Raw genomic sequence first — 16,261 nt, forward strand, 5'->3', positions numbered from 1 at the left:
TTTTTTGAACCAGTAATTACTACGTTATAGGACCAACAAAAATATCCCACCCAAGGGTAACCCTAATGCTTTTTGGCAACAGAGGATACCAACTGGCTTCCAGGGAGCTTAAGGAGAAAAAGCAAATGTCAGACAGTGTGAGAGGGGAAGGGGCCCCATCCTGGCTGAGATCCACTGGGCAGAGTAGGGGGAAAATAGGCCAGTCTCTTGGCCCAATGTGGTTTGGTCAAATGATTCCATTTCCTTCTATCAGCAAGGATTTTCCACAAGAACTACAGCTTCTACATATATTAGTAAATTTCTTTTATGAGCAGAATAGCCTCAAATTTATAATCTACTTCCCTGAGAAATGGTACGCTACTTCCAGTGAGGAGTCAATACTGAAACTCAAGTTTTCTCAGTCCCCACCAAGAAAGAACCAACATCGAATTACAGAAAGCATATACATAAATGTAAACACAGTGTTTGGTCAATGTTCACAGTTAACACCAATGGTGGCAATCTACAGAAGACTGACATCATCCAGCTGTCAGAGCTAGAAGACCACCACTCCTTCTGGAATAATAAGCTCATTGTCAATCAGATGCATCTGATTTTTAGACATATTCTTGCTGAGATTCTCCTCAATTGATGACCTGAAGCCCCCATTTCCAAGTGCCACAAAAGAAAAAGAGGGGGGTCAATCAGTTGTTCTTGCCATAAGTCATATATTTACAAGTAAGGAAAAATCACTTCTCTTGATATATTTCATTCTTGAATGGAAGAGTGACGGATGGATCTGTGATAATCCTCTGGACCGCTGATGTGTTCAGGTAAGTCATAGCCCCTCAGGAAATGTCCACTGTTTTGTTGAGCAAAATAAAATAGTTGTCTGGCTAGTAGAGGTTCAACCTTAATAAGAGATTTTAAAAGACATTACTGAGACATTCTTTTTAATATCTTGCAATCAGCTTATCAAAATAGCTCTCAGTACTTAAAGATACAGTAAAGGTGAGTACAAAGTTGTATGTTATAACACATCAAAGTACTTCATACTTGGTGCCACCTAAAGAACTAATTTTTTGTTAGTCCTTCTGTAGAGTAAACTTTACACAGAATCTAATTTTGTTTCATTTGAGATTAAAATAAAGACAAGACTTTTAAATCAACTATCACTTGAAATTTATATTTAAGATTGAACTGACTCAGGTAAAATGATCAAGTTAAAAGAAAGTCTGGGGTAAAATTCAGGGTAATTTTGGCCAATTAATTTTTTTTTTTTTCTCAATTGCATTCGATGAGGATGTAGGGCTCATCCTGAAGACTACATGAAGATTCCTACATGAACCAAATAATCTACATTTCTTAACCAAAGAAAGAAGCAAAATGACATGACAATAAAACTGCAATTATGGATAGAGAGAAAGTAACTAAGCCCAAATTTATGTAGTCTCGTTATCAGTGTAGACCACATTCACCAAAAAATCATCCACCTTTCAGTTTGTCCTAAGTTCACACCATGCTGGTGTAGGGGATAAATCATTTGGCTGTAACCAGAGGGTTAGCAGTTCCAACCCACCAGTTGCTCTGTGAAATGAAAGTAGGGCAATCTACTTCCACAAAGATTTATAGCCTCAGAAACCCAATGGGGGTTGCTATGAGTTGGAATCAACTTGATGGCAGTGAGTTAGTGAGTTTAGAAAACTAAATGTCAGTATTCCAAGTCAATCGATTACTATAAATATCAAGCCTTTCAGTATCACTCATTCACTTAGAATTTTTAGTATCTGAAATGAGTTAAATCCAAATTTAAAAAAGAGTGGTAACTCATGGGTGTAAATATATACATTTTCAGGGGAGTCTTGCCTGGGCAGAAGGACCTCTGGTGGCTTAGTAGTTACAGCATTTGGCTGCTAACCAAAAGGTTAGCAGTTTGAACCCACCAGCTTCTTGGGAGAAAGATAAGGCAGTTTGCTTCTGCAAAGATTCACAGTCTTGGAAACCCTTTGGGACAGTTCTGCTCTGTCTTAAAGGGTCTCTATGAGTTGGAATCGACTTGATGGCAGCAGGTATAGTTTTTGGGTTGCGTGGGGAACCCATCCTTGCCTAACATAGAGGACAGCTACTGTGTCCAAAAAATACCCTAAACATTAGGTTGATGTAGGATTTTATCACGAACTTCTTAAATGACATTTATCAATGCCAAATTCATTTAGTCACTTAACAATCTCATATAGTTAACAACTAGATATACTGGAAAGCATTCATGAGTAAACTCTAAAGTCTATGAGATTATATTTTTGTTTATTTGTTAGGTTTTTTTCTCCTACACAATCAGGAAGTGGAGGAGATTGTATATTCAAGAATAGAGAGGGTTTTGTTTCAGTTTTCCATAAGAAATATTATCAACTAAAATCTGAGCTGAATTTTTGACATAATCTTGTGTAGTCTTTACCCTATTACTGCTCACTAACTCTTAAAGGTTAGTGCTCATTAATTCTTAAAGGTTATATAAGCATCAGTGTAGTTTTCAAATCTAAAATTCTGAGGTATTCAAGACTGTTTTCTATGGTGAATTAATAATAAATGTTCTTTATATAAACCTCTTTTCTTTTTATGAAAAAAACATATATATGTTTATTTGCCATAGAGGAACCCCTGTTAAACCATTTTAGAGAACATTATGGTGGTTTGGTAAACTTGAATTCCTTGAAAGATTTAGCCTCATCCAAATAATGAATTTGTGGTTTCTAATAATTAAATACTTTCTAGAAATTCAGAAAGAAAAGAGGAATTGGGAAATGGAGAGGATATACAAAATACAAAAGTGAACAGCCTCCCAAATGGGAAATATTTCTTCATCATACAACAGTTAGCTAGGCTGCATTTTGAAAGCAATATTCAACAGGAGAATTTCAAGGGCAATTTTGAGCATCAATCCTTTTAAATCCTCATCAAGTGGGAATATGACAATTCCATAAAAAAGTATGAAAGGATGGGACAGTGAGTGCTCAGTCCCTTCCAGGTTCCGCAATAAGCTGGTGTCTCACAGTAGAGAAGGGGAAAGTGTTCTATGTGAAGTTACTTGCACAGTTGGCCCCACCATGCTTTCTTGCACACTCTTTTAAGTGTTAGGCTGGTTTTCCAGGTTATGTGACATTTACTTTACACTCTGGACTTCTCTCAATGGGCCTCTGCTCTTAGTTAAGGAGGAACATAAATGTTAAGGGACACTTACGTGAGCAGTGATGAGCTTCCTCTGCCTTTGAGGGTCTGGGAACTCCTCACCAAAGCACAGAGTCACCTGGAACCTTGGGAGGGCGCGGCCATGATGAGCAAATGCTTGCAGCTCTGAGGAAACCCACAAGAAGAAAGTCACACTCAGAAATCCCTCACTGTTGAACACACCAGTTGATAGTTGAAAACAAGACCTTACTATGGATTCTGAAGACTAATAGAGTATGCACTTTTTATTTCCCTGAAAGTGAGGTACAAAACTGCATGTATAGGTTCATGTTTCATTTGACTCTTAAAAGTCAATGTGACCAAAAGATTAAAAACACTGCTTTGTAGCATTAGACCCAGGAGGATGAAAAAGATAGCAGAATGGAGTGAAAGAGGGAGAAAAAGAACTATAAATGTTATCAAGTCAAGGTAAAAGTACAATTTAAATTTCATTTAAAAAAAGTCAGAATTTTAGGACATGTCCTAGGATTTAAAAACCCCATGCAAAACCACTGAGCCCACATAATCCAGGTTCCAGGATGTGCTACAGCAGGCATCTGTGAGACTCGGAGTACTACAAAGAATGCTCTACATTAACCTGATAAGTGAGAACAGTTATTGCCAGCTGTGTCCCACAGGGCACCAGGCTCAAACTGTTTAATTCTGAATGGACTTTTCACCCATCTTCTGGGACAGAAATATGGTTTGAGATGAGAAGGACAGTGAGGAGGCATTGCTGGCCCCTACTTTTGTGGCAATGTCCATCCCACAGCCAGTGCCCCAACCCTAGGGACATGTAACAGAGATGGGAACACTGCTGGGGAGAGAAGTGCTCAGCCATTATGCTGACCCAGTATCCCCTCACCCACAATCAAGATGATTCTAATGCCTCTAACTCTTTCTGCTCTTTGTGCAGAGTAAAATGTCATGTCCCCAAAAGAAAGAGCTTACAAAGTAGCTAGCTATGAAAGCTTCTGCAAAACATCAGTGCACATATCTTCATCAGATATGCACTCTCGGGCGAAGCCTTCTGGGGCTGTCCCTAGTAGTCTGCAAATCCTGAATGGGTAGATAGCAAAGATTTCCACCGTCCTCTCCAACTGAAATAAATTTTCTAGCTAACTCACTTGAATATTTGATTTCCTTATTTCTTCCAGAGTTTGAATCAAACTTCATCAGAATATGTGAACTGCGTCCACACTACTCTGATCTGAGGCCATTCCCATACAAGCTGATCAGAGTGGAGAGCAGGGACATTCAGGGACAATTCTTAATCATCCAGAAGCTGGTCTACACACTTTCAAGTTCACAGGGTCCTCCTTGAACCTCAGTGAACACTTCAAGGTAAAGGTTGCAGAGGGAGGAAAAGAAGACATGACACCTCTTGCTCAAAGATAAACATTAAAGTCTCAGCAGGTGACTTGGCAGCCGAGGAGGCTCACAAGGTGCACATTGCCTCTGCTCCCTCTTGCCTGCACCATTTCTCTCAAGCCATATAGCTGACTCAAAATACACCTGATAAAAATGTACAGTTAGAATTGGAAGATCAGATCTTCCTCAAGTATAATAAGAGAAACTCAGAGAAGCAAGTCATTTTCCTGGGATGTCTCCACTAAAGCCCTGAGTCCCAAGACACAGAGACCCATTGTCTGGGGAAATCATTCTGAAATGCAGACACCTTCCCTGTGGTGTGAGACCTCCCAGCCTCCACAAGCTAATCAGAGGCACACACAGGGCACCTACTGCTCCTAGGTCTTTCTTAAGCCCCTCGCGTCCACCAGCCATACTCCCACCAAGACCAGTGGAATGCTCCCAGCAGCTGTCTGAGATGCTCCATCACAGAATGAAGAGCTCTTGGGACCCAGCCTTCACCACAGAGCTGTCTTAGGAACCCAGATTCACTCTTTCTTCCTCTATTCCACCTGGGTAGGAGTTCAGTCATCTCAGGATGTGTTTAGAGCATCAAAAGAGAATTTGGATGAGCTTTAGTAAATTTCGGCATCTTAAGCCTAAAAGGCTGAGTGAATGTTAACAGTGCCAAAGCACAGAGATTCTTGATGTTTTTATTTTAAACAAATTAACTCCAGAATCACCTTCAGTGAAGGTGAAGGCACCTGAGAAACCAAAGACCATAAGTGTTTTTAAAGGAGGGCCTCATAGGAGAAGAGATAAAGGATAAGGCAAAGGAAGAACTAGCAGTTGGCTGATGGAACTGACTTTTCATCCCTAAAAATGTCTCTGATATCTAGACAACTATATCAAGACTCTGGATTAAGCCTCAAAAATGATACACTCAGTGTATTTACAAAAGCCTGCCCAGGGCTAATTTAATTGCCATGAAGTGAAAACTGGGAAAACAAAATTTACTGGTTCTGGAAAATGATTAGAAACACTTTAATCATACAGATGCCTCAAAGCAATCTTATAACTACCCCTCTGCAAAATCAATTCAATACACTCTCTTGTTGGTTCCATGAGTTATAAGACATTTGCATAAGGGTGACACATCTCATAACTAAGAATGGTAATAATATACCTCTAACCTTTTACTACTTTTCTGTTGTTGTTGTTATGTGCCTTCAAGTCGGACCCTACTCATAGCGACCCCTCCTTGGGTTGCTGAGGCGGTATCACTATGGAAGTAGATTGCCCCATCTTCCTTCTGAGGAGTTTGAACTGCCAGCCTTCTGGTTAGCAGTCAAGTACTTTAGGCACTATGCTACCAGAACTCCCTACTTTTCTAGGAACCATAAAATATCCTAAACATCAAAAGATACACTTTCTGAGGTCATATTGTTGATTTGACTGGTAACCAGAAGGCTGGCAGTTCAAACCCACCAGCCACTCCTCAGAAGGAAGACTGGGCAATCTACTTCCATAGAGATACCACTTCAGAAACCCAAGGATGGGTCGCTATGAGTCAGATTTGACTCGATGGCAGTGAGTATTTTTTATTTATTTTTTTAATTTGTTGAAAACCAGAACTTTACAAAGCCATTCTGGAAAGTAGTTCATCTGAGTGTTCTCATCTGGATGTCTAATCCCAACACTGCCAACGGAGGGAGCCAGCAGGAGGATGCAGTAGCTGAGAGAGAAGAACCAGAAAGGAAACTTGTTCTGAGATCACAGAGCTCAGAAGTTGATAGAAGATATCTGCCGGGTAGCAGGCATGCCTTAACCACCTCCATTCTCTCTGACCCAAACCATGGTCTTTTCAATCACCCCACATGCATGTAAAAGCTGAAAAATGAAAATGTAAGACAAAAGAATGAATACATTTGAATTGTGATGTTGGCGAAGAGTCCTGACTATATTGTGGACTGCCAGAGTGTGAACAAATAAATCAGTGTTAAAAGAAACACAACCAGAATGTTCCTCAGAAGCAAGAATGGTAAGATTTTTGCTTGCTTACTTTGGACACATCATCAGGAAAGACCAATAGAAAAGAACATAATGTTTGATAAAGTAGGAAGTCAGTGCAAAGGAGGGAAAGCCTCAATGATATGGACTGACACAGTAGCCAAAACAGTGGATTCAAATGTACCAATGATCATGAAGACAGCCTAAGGACTGGGCAACGTTTCATTCTGTTACACATCAGGTCACCATGAGTCGAAGAAGATTTGACCCACCAGCCACTTCTCGGGAGGAAGGTTGGGCAATCTACTTTCGTAGTAATACTGCCTCGGCAACCCAAGAGGGGTCGCTATGAGTCAGGTCCTACTCGACAACACATAACAACAACAAGAAGAACAAAAGCAACAATTTTCTCTCTAAGCTTAACAAGTGTTGGGGTACTCAATTGTAAAAGGCAATTAGGTTCATTACCTGATAGGAACTGCTGTGTATCAAACAGCTTGCAGGTCTGATCTCTCTCCAGCTTGTTGGGCCGGTCGCTGCACAGGGCCAGGGGCCCATCCCAGTAGATCCTGCTCTGGCAAAGTCTTTTAGCATATAGCCCATCAGGGGCCATCCAGAGGACCACACCCCTTTCCAGATGGCTCAGCAGTTTCTCGATGTTTTTCCTCTGGCCACTGTCTTCTGGATAGGGGAAGAGAACCTGATCCAGGTTGCTGGCATCGTAGGTGTGCCCATGGGAGATTCTGCAGCCTTCAGGGCTTGAAGTGGTTAGCTCCTTCACCAGGATTTCCCGGTAGTACAAGCAGATGTGAAGCCGGCAATCTATTGACAGAGAGCTTTCCAAGTTAGTATTAACAGAAACAGAAGCATTTGATCCCCATTATAAGGCTGACCAATGTTACCAGACAAAATGGACTTTGTAGAACACTAGCATCACATGATGCTTTGTGAAGAAATAAAAAGTTCCATGACCAAACAAGCTTGGGAAATGCTGCATGCCTCCATCTCTCTCTCTTGGGGATTCACACTGTGAGGGTATTAACACTTACAGAAGTCCCACAATAAATAAATCTATTTAGTTTTGTCTAACACAGTATTTTCCTAACTTATATGGTCATGGACCATTTTCTTTTTTGAGGGGGTGTGTATCTTTCATTAAATTTCTGCAAAATATGTTTCATTTGTATTAGAGAGGAGCACTGAGGAGCTCACTTCATCATTTCAGAACTTTCTAGATTTTTGATGATAGTCATGACAGCATTGATGTCTAAAATTCTTCTTCAGTGTAATACATGTAGCACTGAAAGAAGTCATCATTATCATGGCAATGAATTTCAATTTTGGAGGAAGTAAACTCTATGTTTGGGTTCTACTAGCAAAAAGAATATAATGGTATTTCAGAAAAAAACAAGTATGTCTATGTATCTGAAACTACCCTAAAATATGAATATGGTATCATTTGGGTAAAAAATATATATCTGTAGGTATGCACAGTGAAAGTTCAGGAAGGATATGTACTAAGGTCTTAACTGTGGTGAAAATGTGGTATTTTTATTTTTCAGTTTTGTTTTTCTGATTTTTAAATTCATTTTCTACACATACACCATTTTCATAATAAAATTAATTCTTCTAGGAAGAAAAGAATCAATGAGAAAAATATTCTGAGAGCCAACAGTTTATATATAAAGTATTGAAATCCAACTAAGCTTTGTGCCCAAGTTTGAAAACTGGTGCTTTCTAAAATTTTAAATAAGATTAATTCATTTATAAAAACTTTATTTATTTAAGAAACTTCTTTAAAATATCACTCACATTGAAAAGCCAAAGCTAGGTTTGTAAAGGGCTTCTTAACTGAACTGCAAATAGGCAGTACATATAGCTTCACTACTCATCCATAATGGCATGGGATTTAAATGTGAATGGGAATTGCAGTTCTCTAATAAGTGTGCTCAAGTCAAAAAGTAAAAAGACCCACAAAACCCTCTTATTCTTCAATGGCAGGTTTTGAGAGTTAAACAACCCACATCTTTGTCTCAATTCTCCTCTTGGCTCGGCTGCTATGAACATACTCCCGGGGGGGGGGGGCTCAGGTGGCATTCACGGATGGAGTGGGTGTTGGCCATTCGAGGTGATTCTCAGAGCAGGTTTCATTTCATTTAATGTCACCAGAAATCATGAGGCCACAATGTTATATATAGCTGTTTATTTCCTACTCTTTGGCCACCCACGCAAGTCCTAGCTACTCAAGAAAAGGGTTTTAAAGTTTCTAGAAACAAACACAAGCCTACTGCTCTATCTCCTCCCCAAAGGCAATCTCAGTCATACATGAACAGCATTAAAAAAAAAAAAAAAGGCAATGAGGCTCAGTTATGAATTTTGAATTAGAAAGAATTGAAAAGTACAACTCCTGCCCTTCTGTGAGCAACCTGAGCACTGACAACTCTTGTCTCTCTGAAACCTTTAGGTTTATGTTTTCTATCACTGATTTTTAAAGAGGGTAGCAGCATGGTGAGAATTCTAAACTTAAGCTATTCATTTTTAATATAATGTGCAAATCCCCTTTTTAAATATGCATAATATTATCTAACATACTTAATATGTCAAATATACGTAATACATCTTGAGATACCTTTCCTCGGAAGGCAATCTGAAAACAACTTCATTTAAAATAGGTTCATATCTCTGTGGTACTTGTATGTTTTTAGAAACAGATTTTTAAAATCAGATTGAATCCATATTCATTTACAAGAGTTATCAAAGTTCAGGGGGAGACCAGATGCCTGTTACTATTAGACATGTAAATGCCACAAAGAGTTAGAGCCAGAACTAACATCTCCAGGAAGCAGAGAAGGAAGACTTACTTATAGTTAAGTCTAGAAGGATGATCAACTTTTAAAACAAGAAGCCCTATGCTTTTCTAAGAAATTGAACTACATTGTGAGAGGGTTGGCTGAGTGTATGCCATACTATCTGGGAGTGCAATCAGAAAAATAAAACAAAACCAAACCCACAGCCATTGAGTCAATTCCAACTCATAGAGACCCCCATTGGTTTTCCGAGGTGGCAAATCTTTATGGAAGTAGATTGCCTGTGTTCCTTCCATGTAGTGGTTATTGGGTCTGAACCTCCAACCTTCTGCTTAGCAGTTAAACACCTTAGGCACTGTGCCACCAGAGCGCCTTGGGAATACAATTGTTGTTGTTGTTGTTGTTGTTTGCCGTCGAGTTGGCCTCGACTCATAGTGACCCCTCCTTGGGTTTCCGAGGCAGTATCACTACGGAAGTAGGATTGCCCAACCTTCCTTCCGAGGAGTGGCTGGTGGGTTTGAACCGCCAGCCTTCTGGTGAGCAGTCAAGTGCCTTAGGCACTATGCTACCAGAGCTCCTAGGTCTCACTAAATACAGAACCTTGCTAAATGAAACTGCAATGTTTGCATGTTCTGGGAATTCTGATGAATGCCAACAGAGAATTTGAAGAGATTCAATTCAAACCAGTGTTTGTAATTGCATCAGAATCATAGCTGTCTTCTGACTGGTGTGTGTTGCTCCTTATTCACCCCTGTGGGTCATCAGGAGGTTAACACACCTCCTCAAAGACAACAGTCAGGAAAGCAAGTGTTCACTGCCTAGTGTCACTATGCTGAGGGACACCTTACCAGATGGATCCAAAGACTCCCACAGAACTCAGGGTGCCCATTTCCCAGTGTTACTATGCCCAAGGACATCCCACCAGACCTGCCTGAAGATGCCTTAAGGGTAAAGGGCACAGGCAGTCTCCTGTAGGTGTGTAGACTTGGGGTGCGGCACTCACCTGAGAGCGCCAAGGCTTCAGCAGACCTTATGCTTGGCTCTATGGGGATTCCAGGGGCCTGGGACTCAGGTGGGGCACAAGCATAAAAGGTTCCTGTTACCTGGCAACCTGTATTTGCAAATAAAAATCAAATGATGTCTTAATGGAGAGCCCAAAACATGATAAGGCTGCCTGACCCTGCGCTGATGTGCACACCTAATGTGGACACACACCTGCATGTGTCCCGTCCACCTGCCCTGAGGGCCCACCACACTCCAAAGCTCATTAACTTCATGGCACACTTTTGTGAGGCAAGGGCAGGATTCATTCCTGTTTAGAGAAAGACTTAAGGAGGAGTGAACTGTTTCACAGAATGCTTGCTTTGGAAGGAACCTAGAGCTCTGCCTTCTTCATTGATAACTAAGGAAATGCAGGCTTAAAGAGATGACAAAACTTGCCCCTGTGCACACAGCATGTGCAGAGCAGAGTTGTGAAGTATCATGTTGGATTTTAAAATAAAATATCTAGTCCACATTTACTCGGCTTACTATTTGTGGGCTTAGGAGAAAACTGGACCATAACTCTTGCTAGTACAGTAACTGGTGTATAGTAAACCTTCAATAAGTGTTTGCTGCATTAAAGATGAATAGAGAAGGAATATGCAACAGAACCTATTTTGCTGGCATTACATTTAGTGTTAGCCATACTTCAAGACAATTTCTGTCTGTTCCATCTGTTTGGACAATTCTAAATTTTGCCTCTTTACAGTTCAATAGAGCCAGGTATGTGGGATACAGGTCTGAATTTCAGAAGTGAGGTTAATGTTAGCTAACTCCTTTACTATGATACAGAAAATCAACCTTTGTTGCAAATCATTCTTGAAAAGCTAAAAAATATTGAATTCTGAGCTTTTTGTAATTATACTACTCAATTAAAAAAAAAAAAAAAAAAACCACTCATACAAAATGCTATAAACCAAGAATGAACTAAACATTCTTCATTCATAAAAAGTGAAACTGGCCAAATTGTTAAGGAACAAATATTCCTAGAGTATATATATGTATAGTGTCAATGTGTTGATATGTTCAGTATTTCTATTTAAATAACTAACTTAAAGTCCTAAAAACTTGTGTTTTGCTACATTAAACTCACCTTGTGAAATTTCTCTACACTTAGATAATTAGCTTCTGCTGAGAGATTTCATTTGATGTCTCGGAAACTCCTTATGGGCATGAGATCACATCTAATCCAGAATGAGCAAGTCTCTTTGGGACCCAACACTAGCACTTGGCACCTTATGGAGACATGTTTTCTTCTGGTGTTTATTCATTCCCTTCTTATTACCTCTGATACTAAGAACTACAGTGGGCATGTCATCTTTGTTCAAGAGAAATGTACTATCTCAGTAATCTAATATTCTCACAGAAGTAGGGCTTCAGCATAAAATGGAAACTACTGAGAGTACATGGCCCTCTGTCAGCATTGATGAACAATCCAGGAAGGAAGCTAGCCAAAATTCACTACCTTTTGCCTAAGATTAAAACTAAAATATAAGATAATTCAGGTAGGGTTAAAAATGTTAGCCTATTAATCAGATAATTAAAAAATATATATATAAACAACCACCTTGACATCTCCTGTCTTAAGAGGAAGGTTTGGCTTTGGGGTTAGGAAAGCTGGAATTGAGCGCTGGCCCCAATATGTCCCTGGGCAAAAAAACTTTGGGCAAATTACTTGCATTCTACAAGCTTTAGTTCTTTCTATAAAAAAACTGGTAACTTTTAGCTCTCTGGGACCATCTCTGTGCTATTTACATAAGATCACATGCAGGACAGTGCCCAGCATTGATCCTAGAACATAGTAGGTGCTCATTAGTTTCCTTTCTCTAGGGGCCCTTACTATCCCTTTTCTGACAGGTGAACCTTTCCTATCTGCCTTCGAGAAGGCGAATGAGCAATGTTATGGCTAGAAAGACAGATGAGGAGAGATCATGGCCTCATGGTACCAGTAGCAGCTGAGGAGTCCCAGAAACTAGACCCAGCAAACTCCTTACCATTTTCACACGTGGGGCCTTGCCAGTGATGGCTGCGGGGCCCAAATGTCACAGGACATTGGTAGGGGATTTCTGGGTGTGGCTGATCTGGGACATACTCCCTCCAGCTTCGGTCATGAGGTGGCATCATGTAGTTATGAACCTGTCAATGGAATATGAAGTAGGAACTAAGGTGAAAAGAAACCTATTCAGCAAGTAACAACCATTTGTTGGCATTGAGGAAGATTGAGATTTTTTTATATCCTTCCAAATTCCTCAGAAGGGTCTCTTATTTAGTTGGCAGTCAAAATAATTTTACCATCTGAAAAGACTTCAGAGTGAGTTGCTCATCACACTAGGTGGAAACCAACCACAGAGTATCAAAAAGTACAATTGAGACACTGTTGAAGGGTAATGATTTAAGTAAAGCTTTGTCATATGGTTAAATCTGGCACCAAAATTACTGCAGGAAAAATTGCCTTCTTTTACTCACCAAAGTGAAATGAAACAGAGCTGTAATTCACATCAGAACAGTCTGGAGAGGTCAGCTGCCCTGTGGTTTCACATGATAAAGCACTACTTCCAAAATTTCAGGCTTTGACAAAAGGTCTGTTTCCCAGATTTTAGAATCAGTACAAAAGGGTTTGCTAACAGGCAGGCATACCCAGCTATACCCTATTTAAAACTATTTGGAAAGAGATATTTATTCAATAACCAAGGATTTTTTTTTTTTTTTTTTGGTCTGTTTCACTACCTTTTGTACATTACAGTAAAAAACAAGTGTCATTGGTGTTTGTGTTTGTTCATTCCTGACTGTGGGGGCCACTGAACAACTGGCCCCCACCCCAGAAGCACCGTGCCCTCTGCTGTACCTGAGACGGTAGTGAAGGATAAGGAGCTGCCATGGTGTATGAGTGGCTCATGGCCATCTGGGGGTCCTCCAAGGTGAGCTGCTTTGCCCCTGAATGGTTGGGAAAAAGGAAATGGTACAGTATGAAAAAAGGAACTGAAATGATTAAAAGTCAAATCTTGGAGAAATAAATACCTGAGACTTTAATTCCTAGAGTGCATAATACAGTATTGACAAATGAAGTCTTCAGCAGTTGCCCTGGGCAAGTACTTGTTCATGCCCTTAAATTATTTCCCTGAGATCTGACTTTGTAGGCCAGGTAGAGTTAAAGAAACAGATGTGTGGGTTCATTTTTTTGGGACCCACAGAACTCCACCTTGTGAACTGCCAGAGCAGGGATTTTCTGTGAGGCCCATGGAGCAGCCTCAGGGCCATCTATGTGGCTTCTTTAGAATGCAGATTCCTGGGCTCTGCTCTCAAGATACAGTGGCAGGATATTGGAAAGACAAGTCTAGGAATCAATTTTAATAAGCCCTCACTGATAACTCCACACTCTAAAATTTGATATGTTAATTACTATAAAAAGTAACAGTACAGGAATGCACACTCACCTTCTACACATGGTTAACCATGAAAGACTGGTAGATAAGTAAAGCTTCCAAAAAGCTTTCCATTTTTTGTTGGTAATTTAGTTTATATCTTAATAGAACTAAGTGGAAAGTGCATGTGCAAGCACACACACATGCACACACACACATACAGGGGTAGAGAGACCCTGGAGCTTGAGAAATTATCCTACATGAATGCCATGAGAATTTTAACTTATGATCCAGAGAAAATGAATGATGCACCTGCAGAGCCTGAATATGAAACAGGAGGCAGGCAGGCAGGCAGGCAAAAGAAAGAAAGGAAAGAAGGAAGGAAGGAAGGAAGGAAGGAAGGAAGGAAGGAAGGAAGGAAGGAAGGAAGGAAGGGGAGCCCCAGAATGATTTTAAGGTTTTACAAGGCTCATGTTGCATATACTGTGACCCAAATTCAAGTTATTTAGGAAGCCCTACCTTTTTTGGCTCCCTCAGGAACAATTCTGTAGACTTTGTATGGATCTGAGATATCCAGTTGGCTCCTCTCAACCAATTCCTCAAAATCATTGCTCTTGTTCAAAGCACATCGCAAACGTGTCTTCCAGGTAGGAGGGTCTGGCTTATCAATGCCTTCTCGGAACTTTCCTTTAAATAGTGCCCAAGCCTGACAGGAAAGAATGAAGAGAAAAAAAGTTAAAATATAGATCTTGGAAAAAAAATCTTCAAATTCTATTTTATAAAGTAAATAATGGTGCTTAGATTGAAACTTTCTCAATATTCAGGACAAAAAGACACCAGATGTCTCATAGGTAAAGAATATTTCACTTTGGACCCTATCACTGCTGAGTGAAGGATCCATGGTGGTTTGAACATTCTCTGGGCATGAAAAAGTGGCTTTTATAAAAAGTAGGATGAGATGTTGAGAACCCTTGGAATGGGTTCAACCCACCCAAAATTTGAAGTGGGTTTGACTAGAACTACAGACAGAGATGTGGGGGTGTGCAGCTACCCACAGAGTCATCCAGACGGTCAGAAGTTCTGAGGTATCTGAGAGCAAATTCCCTGAGGAAGTCCCCTTCCCCTGCTCTGCCCACAGACAGCCGGGCCCTAATGCACACTTCACTAGGCAAACTGCCCTGAGAGACACACAGAAAACAGTCCAGAGAAAGAGCCACAGAGAGGCCCAAACACAGAGAGAGACTGAGACTCAGAAGAATGTCCAGAGAGACTCAGAAAAAGAGAAAGTCAGACAGAAATACAGAGATATACAGGGACACAGAGAGAAGAACCCAATGAGAGCTAAAATGATAGAGAAAGAGAGCAAACTAGAGCAGAAAAAGGGAGAGGGAGAGAGAGAGATATCCAGAGAGAAAAACACTAAAACAAAGAAAATGACACAAAGACAGTGAAAGAGAGGAAAAGAGACAGACTGGAGCACATCCATGGTGCTCACAGAAAGAGACAGAAAAACGCACAGTGATGTACAGAAGCAGAGAGGGATCAGAAAAGGTGGAAAGACAGAGTCCGAGGGCCAATGGAAACAGAGAAATCCAGGGTTAAAAAAAAAAAAAAAAAAAAAAACCCACCAGGAACCTTTGGGCAAAGCCCTCAGACCTACTTTCTCCCCAGGTAAGCCCCCAAAGTTCCCAGTTTCTGGAGCGCTCTGACTCCCTGGGCACTGCTCTCCGCTTAGGCTCTGGTGGGAACCCGAACCCGTTGGTACAATCACCTGAGAAGCTGCAACTTCCTCTCCCTCTCCCACGGCCACGGTCATCTCTACATGAGGCTCCCCGAGGGCGCCTACACCTTTGGGACTCACCCACCCAATCTGTCCGGCGTGTTACCGGTCCCTCCGAGAACTGTCCCGGAGCAGGGTTGGGGATCAGCTGGTCTCTTCACCATCCCCTGCCCCCCCTCAGCCCCGGGTGTGGGCTCGGGTGCGCTGATGACCTTGAAGAGCGCGGCGTCCTCCTCGCGGTTGTAGTCCTGCTTGCCCGCGTGCTTCCAGGGGATACGGAAGATGCTCTTCTCCTCGTTCTCCCACACCAGCCCCGGGTACTTGCCGCTGTCGATCTGGTCTATCAGCCACTGGCGGAGTTTCCCGTTACCACAGCTCACGGAACTCATGCCGAACTCGCCACCACGGCCGCTGCCTTCCAAGTTCATGCCCCGCCGCGGCTCCGCTGTGTTCTATCTCCGGCTGCAGGCAAGAGGAGCGACTGGGTCCCGCCGCCGCGCCATCCCAAGCCCGCGGCCGACGACCACGAGGTCTGCGCGTCGCCGGGGCTGCCAGGCGCACGGCGAACCTGGCGTTGTCCACGAACTTAAAGGAAAGTCCCTTCGTGGGCAGACGCGTTTCCCCGGAGCTCACTGTCCGGCCGCCCCGGAATGAGCCTCCCTCTGTGAAGTCACCCCCACTTTGACCCTTGCAATCTGGGGTGTCTC

General features: G+C 41.6%; 1 protein-coding gene across 1 annotated transcript; it reads right to left on the reverse strand.

Annotated features, from left to right (window-relative positions):
- Window positions 1-747: 747 nt before the first annotated feature.
- IRF4 (interferon regulatory factor 4) lies at window positions 748-15,982 on the reverse strand. The gene is made up of 8 exons (XM_007935378.1): window positions 15,767-15,982; window positions 14,294-14,480; window positions 13,258-13,346; window positions 12,407-12,548; window positions 10,375-10,482; window positions 7,033-7,386; window positions 3,218-3,330; window positions 748-891 (listed from the first exon to the last, which is right to left on the reverse strand). The coding sequence occupies exons 1-8, from the start codon at window positions 15,980-15,982 to the stop codon at window positions 748-750; spliced, it is 1,353 nt and encodes a 450-aa protein (XP_007933569.1).
- Between the last annotated feature and the right edge of the window lie 279 nt (window positions 15,983-16,261).

Source organism: Orycteropus afer, unplaced genomic scaffold (assembly GCF_000298275.1).
Source record: "Orycteropus afer afer isolate SDZICR_OR568_19922 unplaced genomic scaffold, OryAfe1.0 scaffold00027, whole genome shotgun sequence".
In the NCBI taxonomy this organism is placed as follows: Eukaryota; Metazoa; Chordata; class Mammalia; order Tubulidentata; family Orycteropodidae; genus Orycteropus; species Orycteropus afer.

Bases quoted from the DNA above. Each gene is read 5' to 3' on its own strand.
- IRF4 (XM_007935378.1), bottom strand. From the start codon at position 15,982: ATGAACTTGGAAGGCAGCGGCCGTGGTGGCGAGTTCGGCATGAGTTCC. The intron at 12,549-13,257 runs GTACAGCAGAGG...TTCCATTGACAG, and splicing joins ATCCTTCACTACCGTCTCAG to GTTCATAACTACATGATGCC. The intron at 892-3,217 runs GTAAGTGTCCCT...TCTCTTATTAAG, and splicing joins GGAAGCTCATCACTGCTCAC to GTTGAACCTCTACTAGCCAG.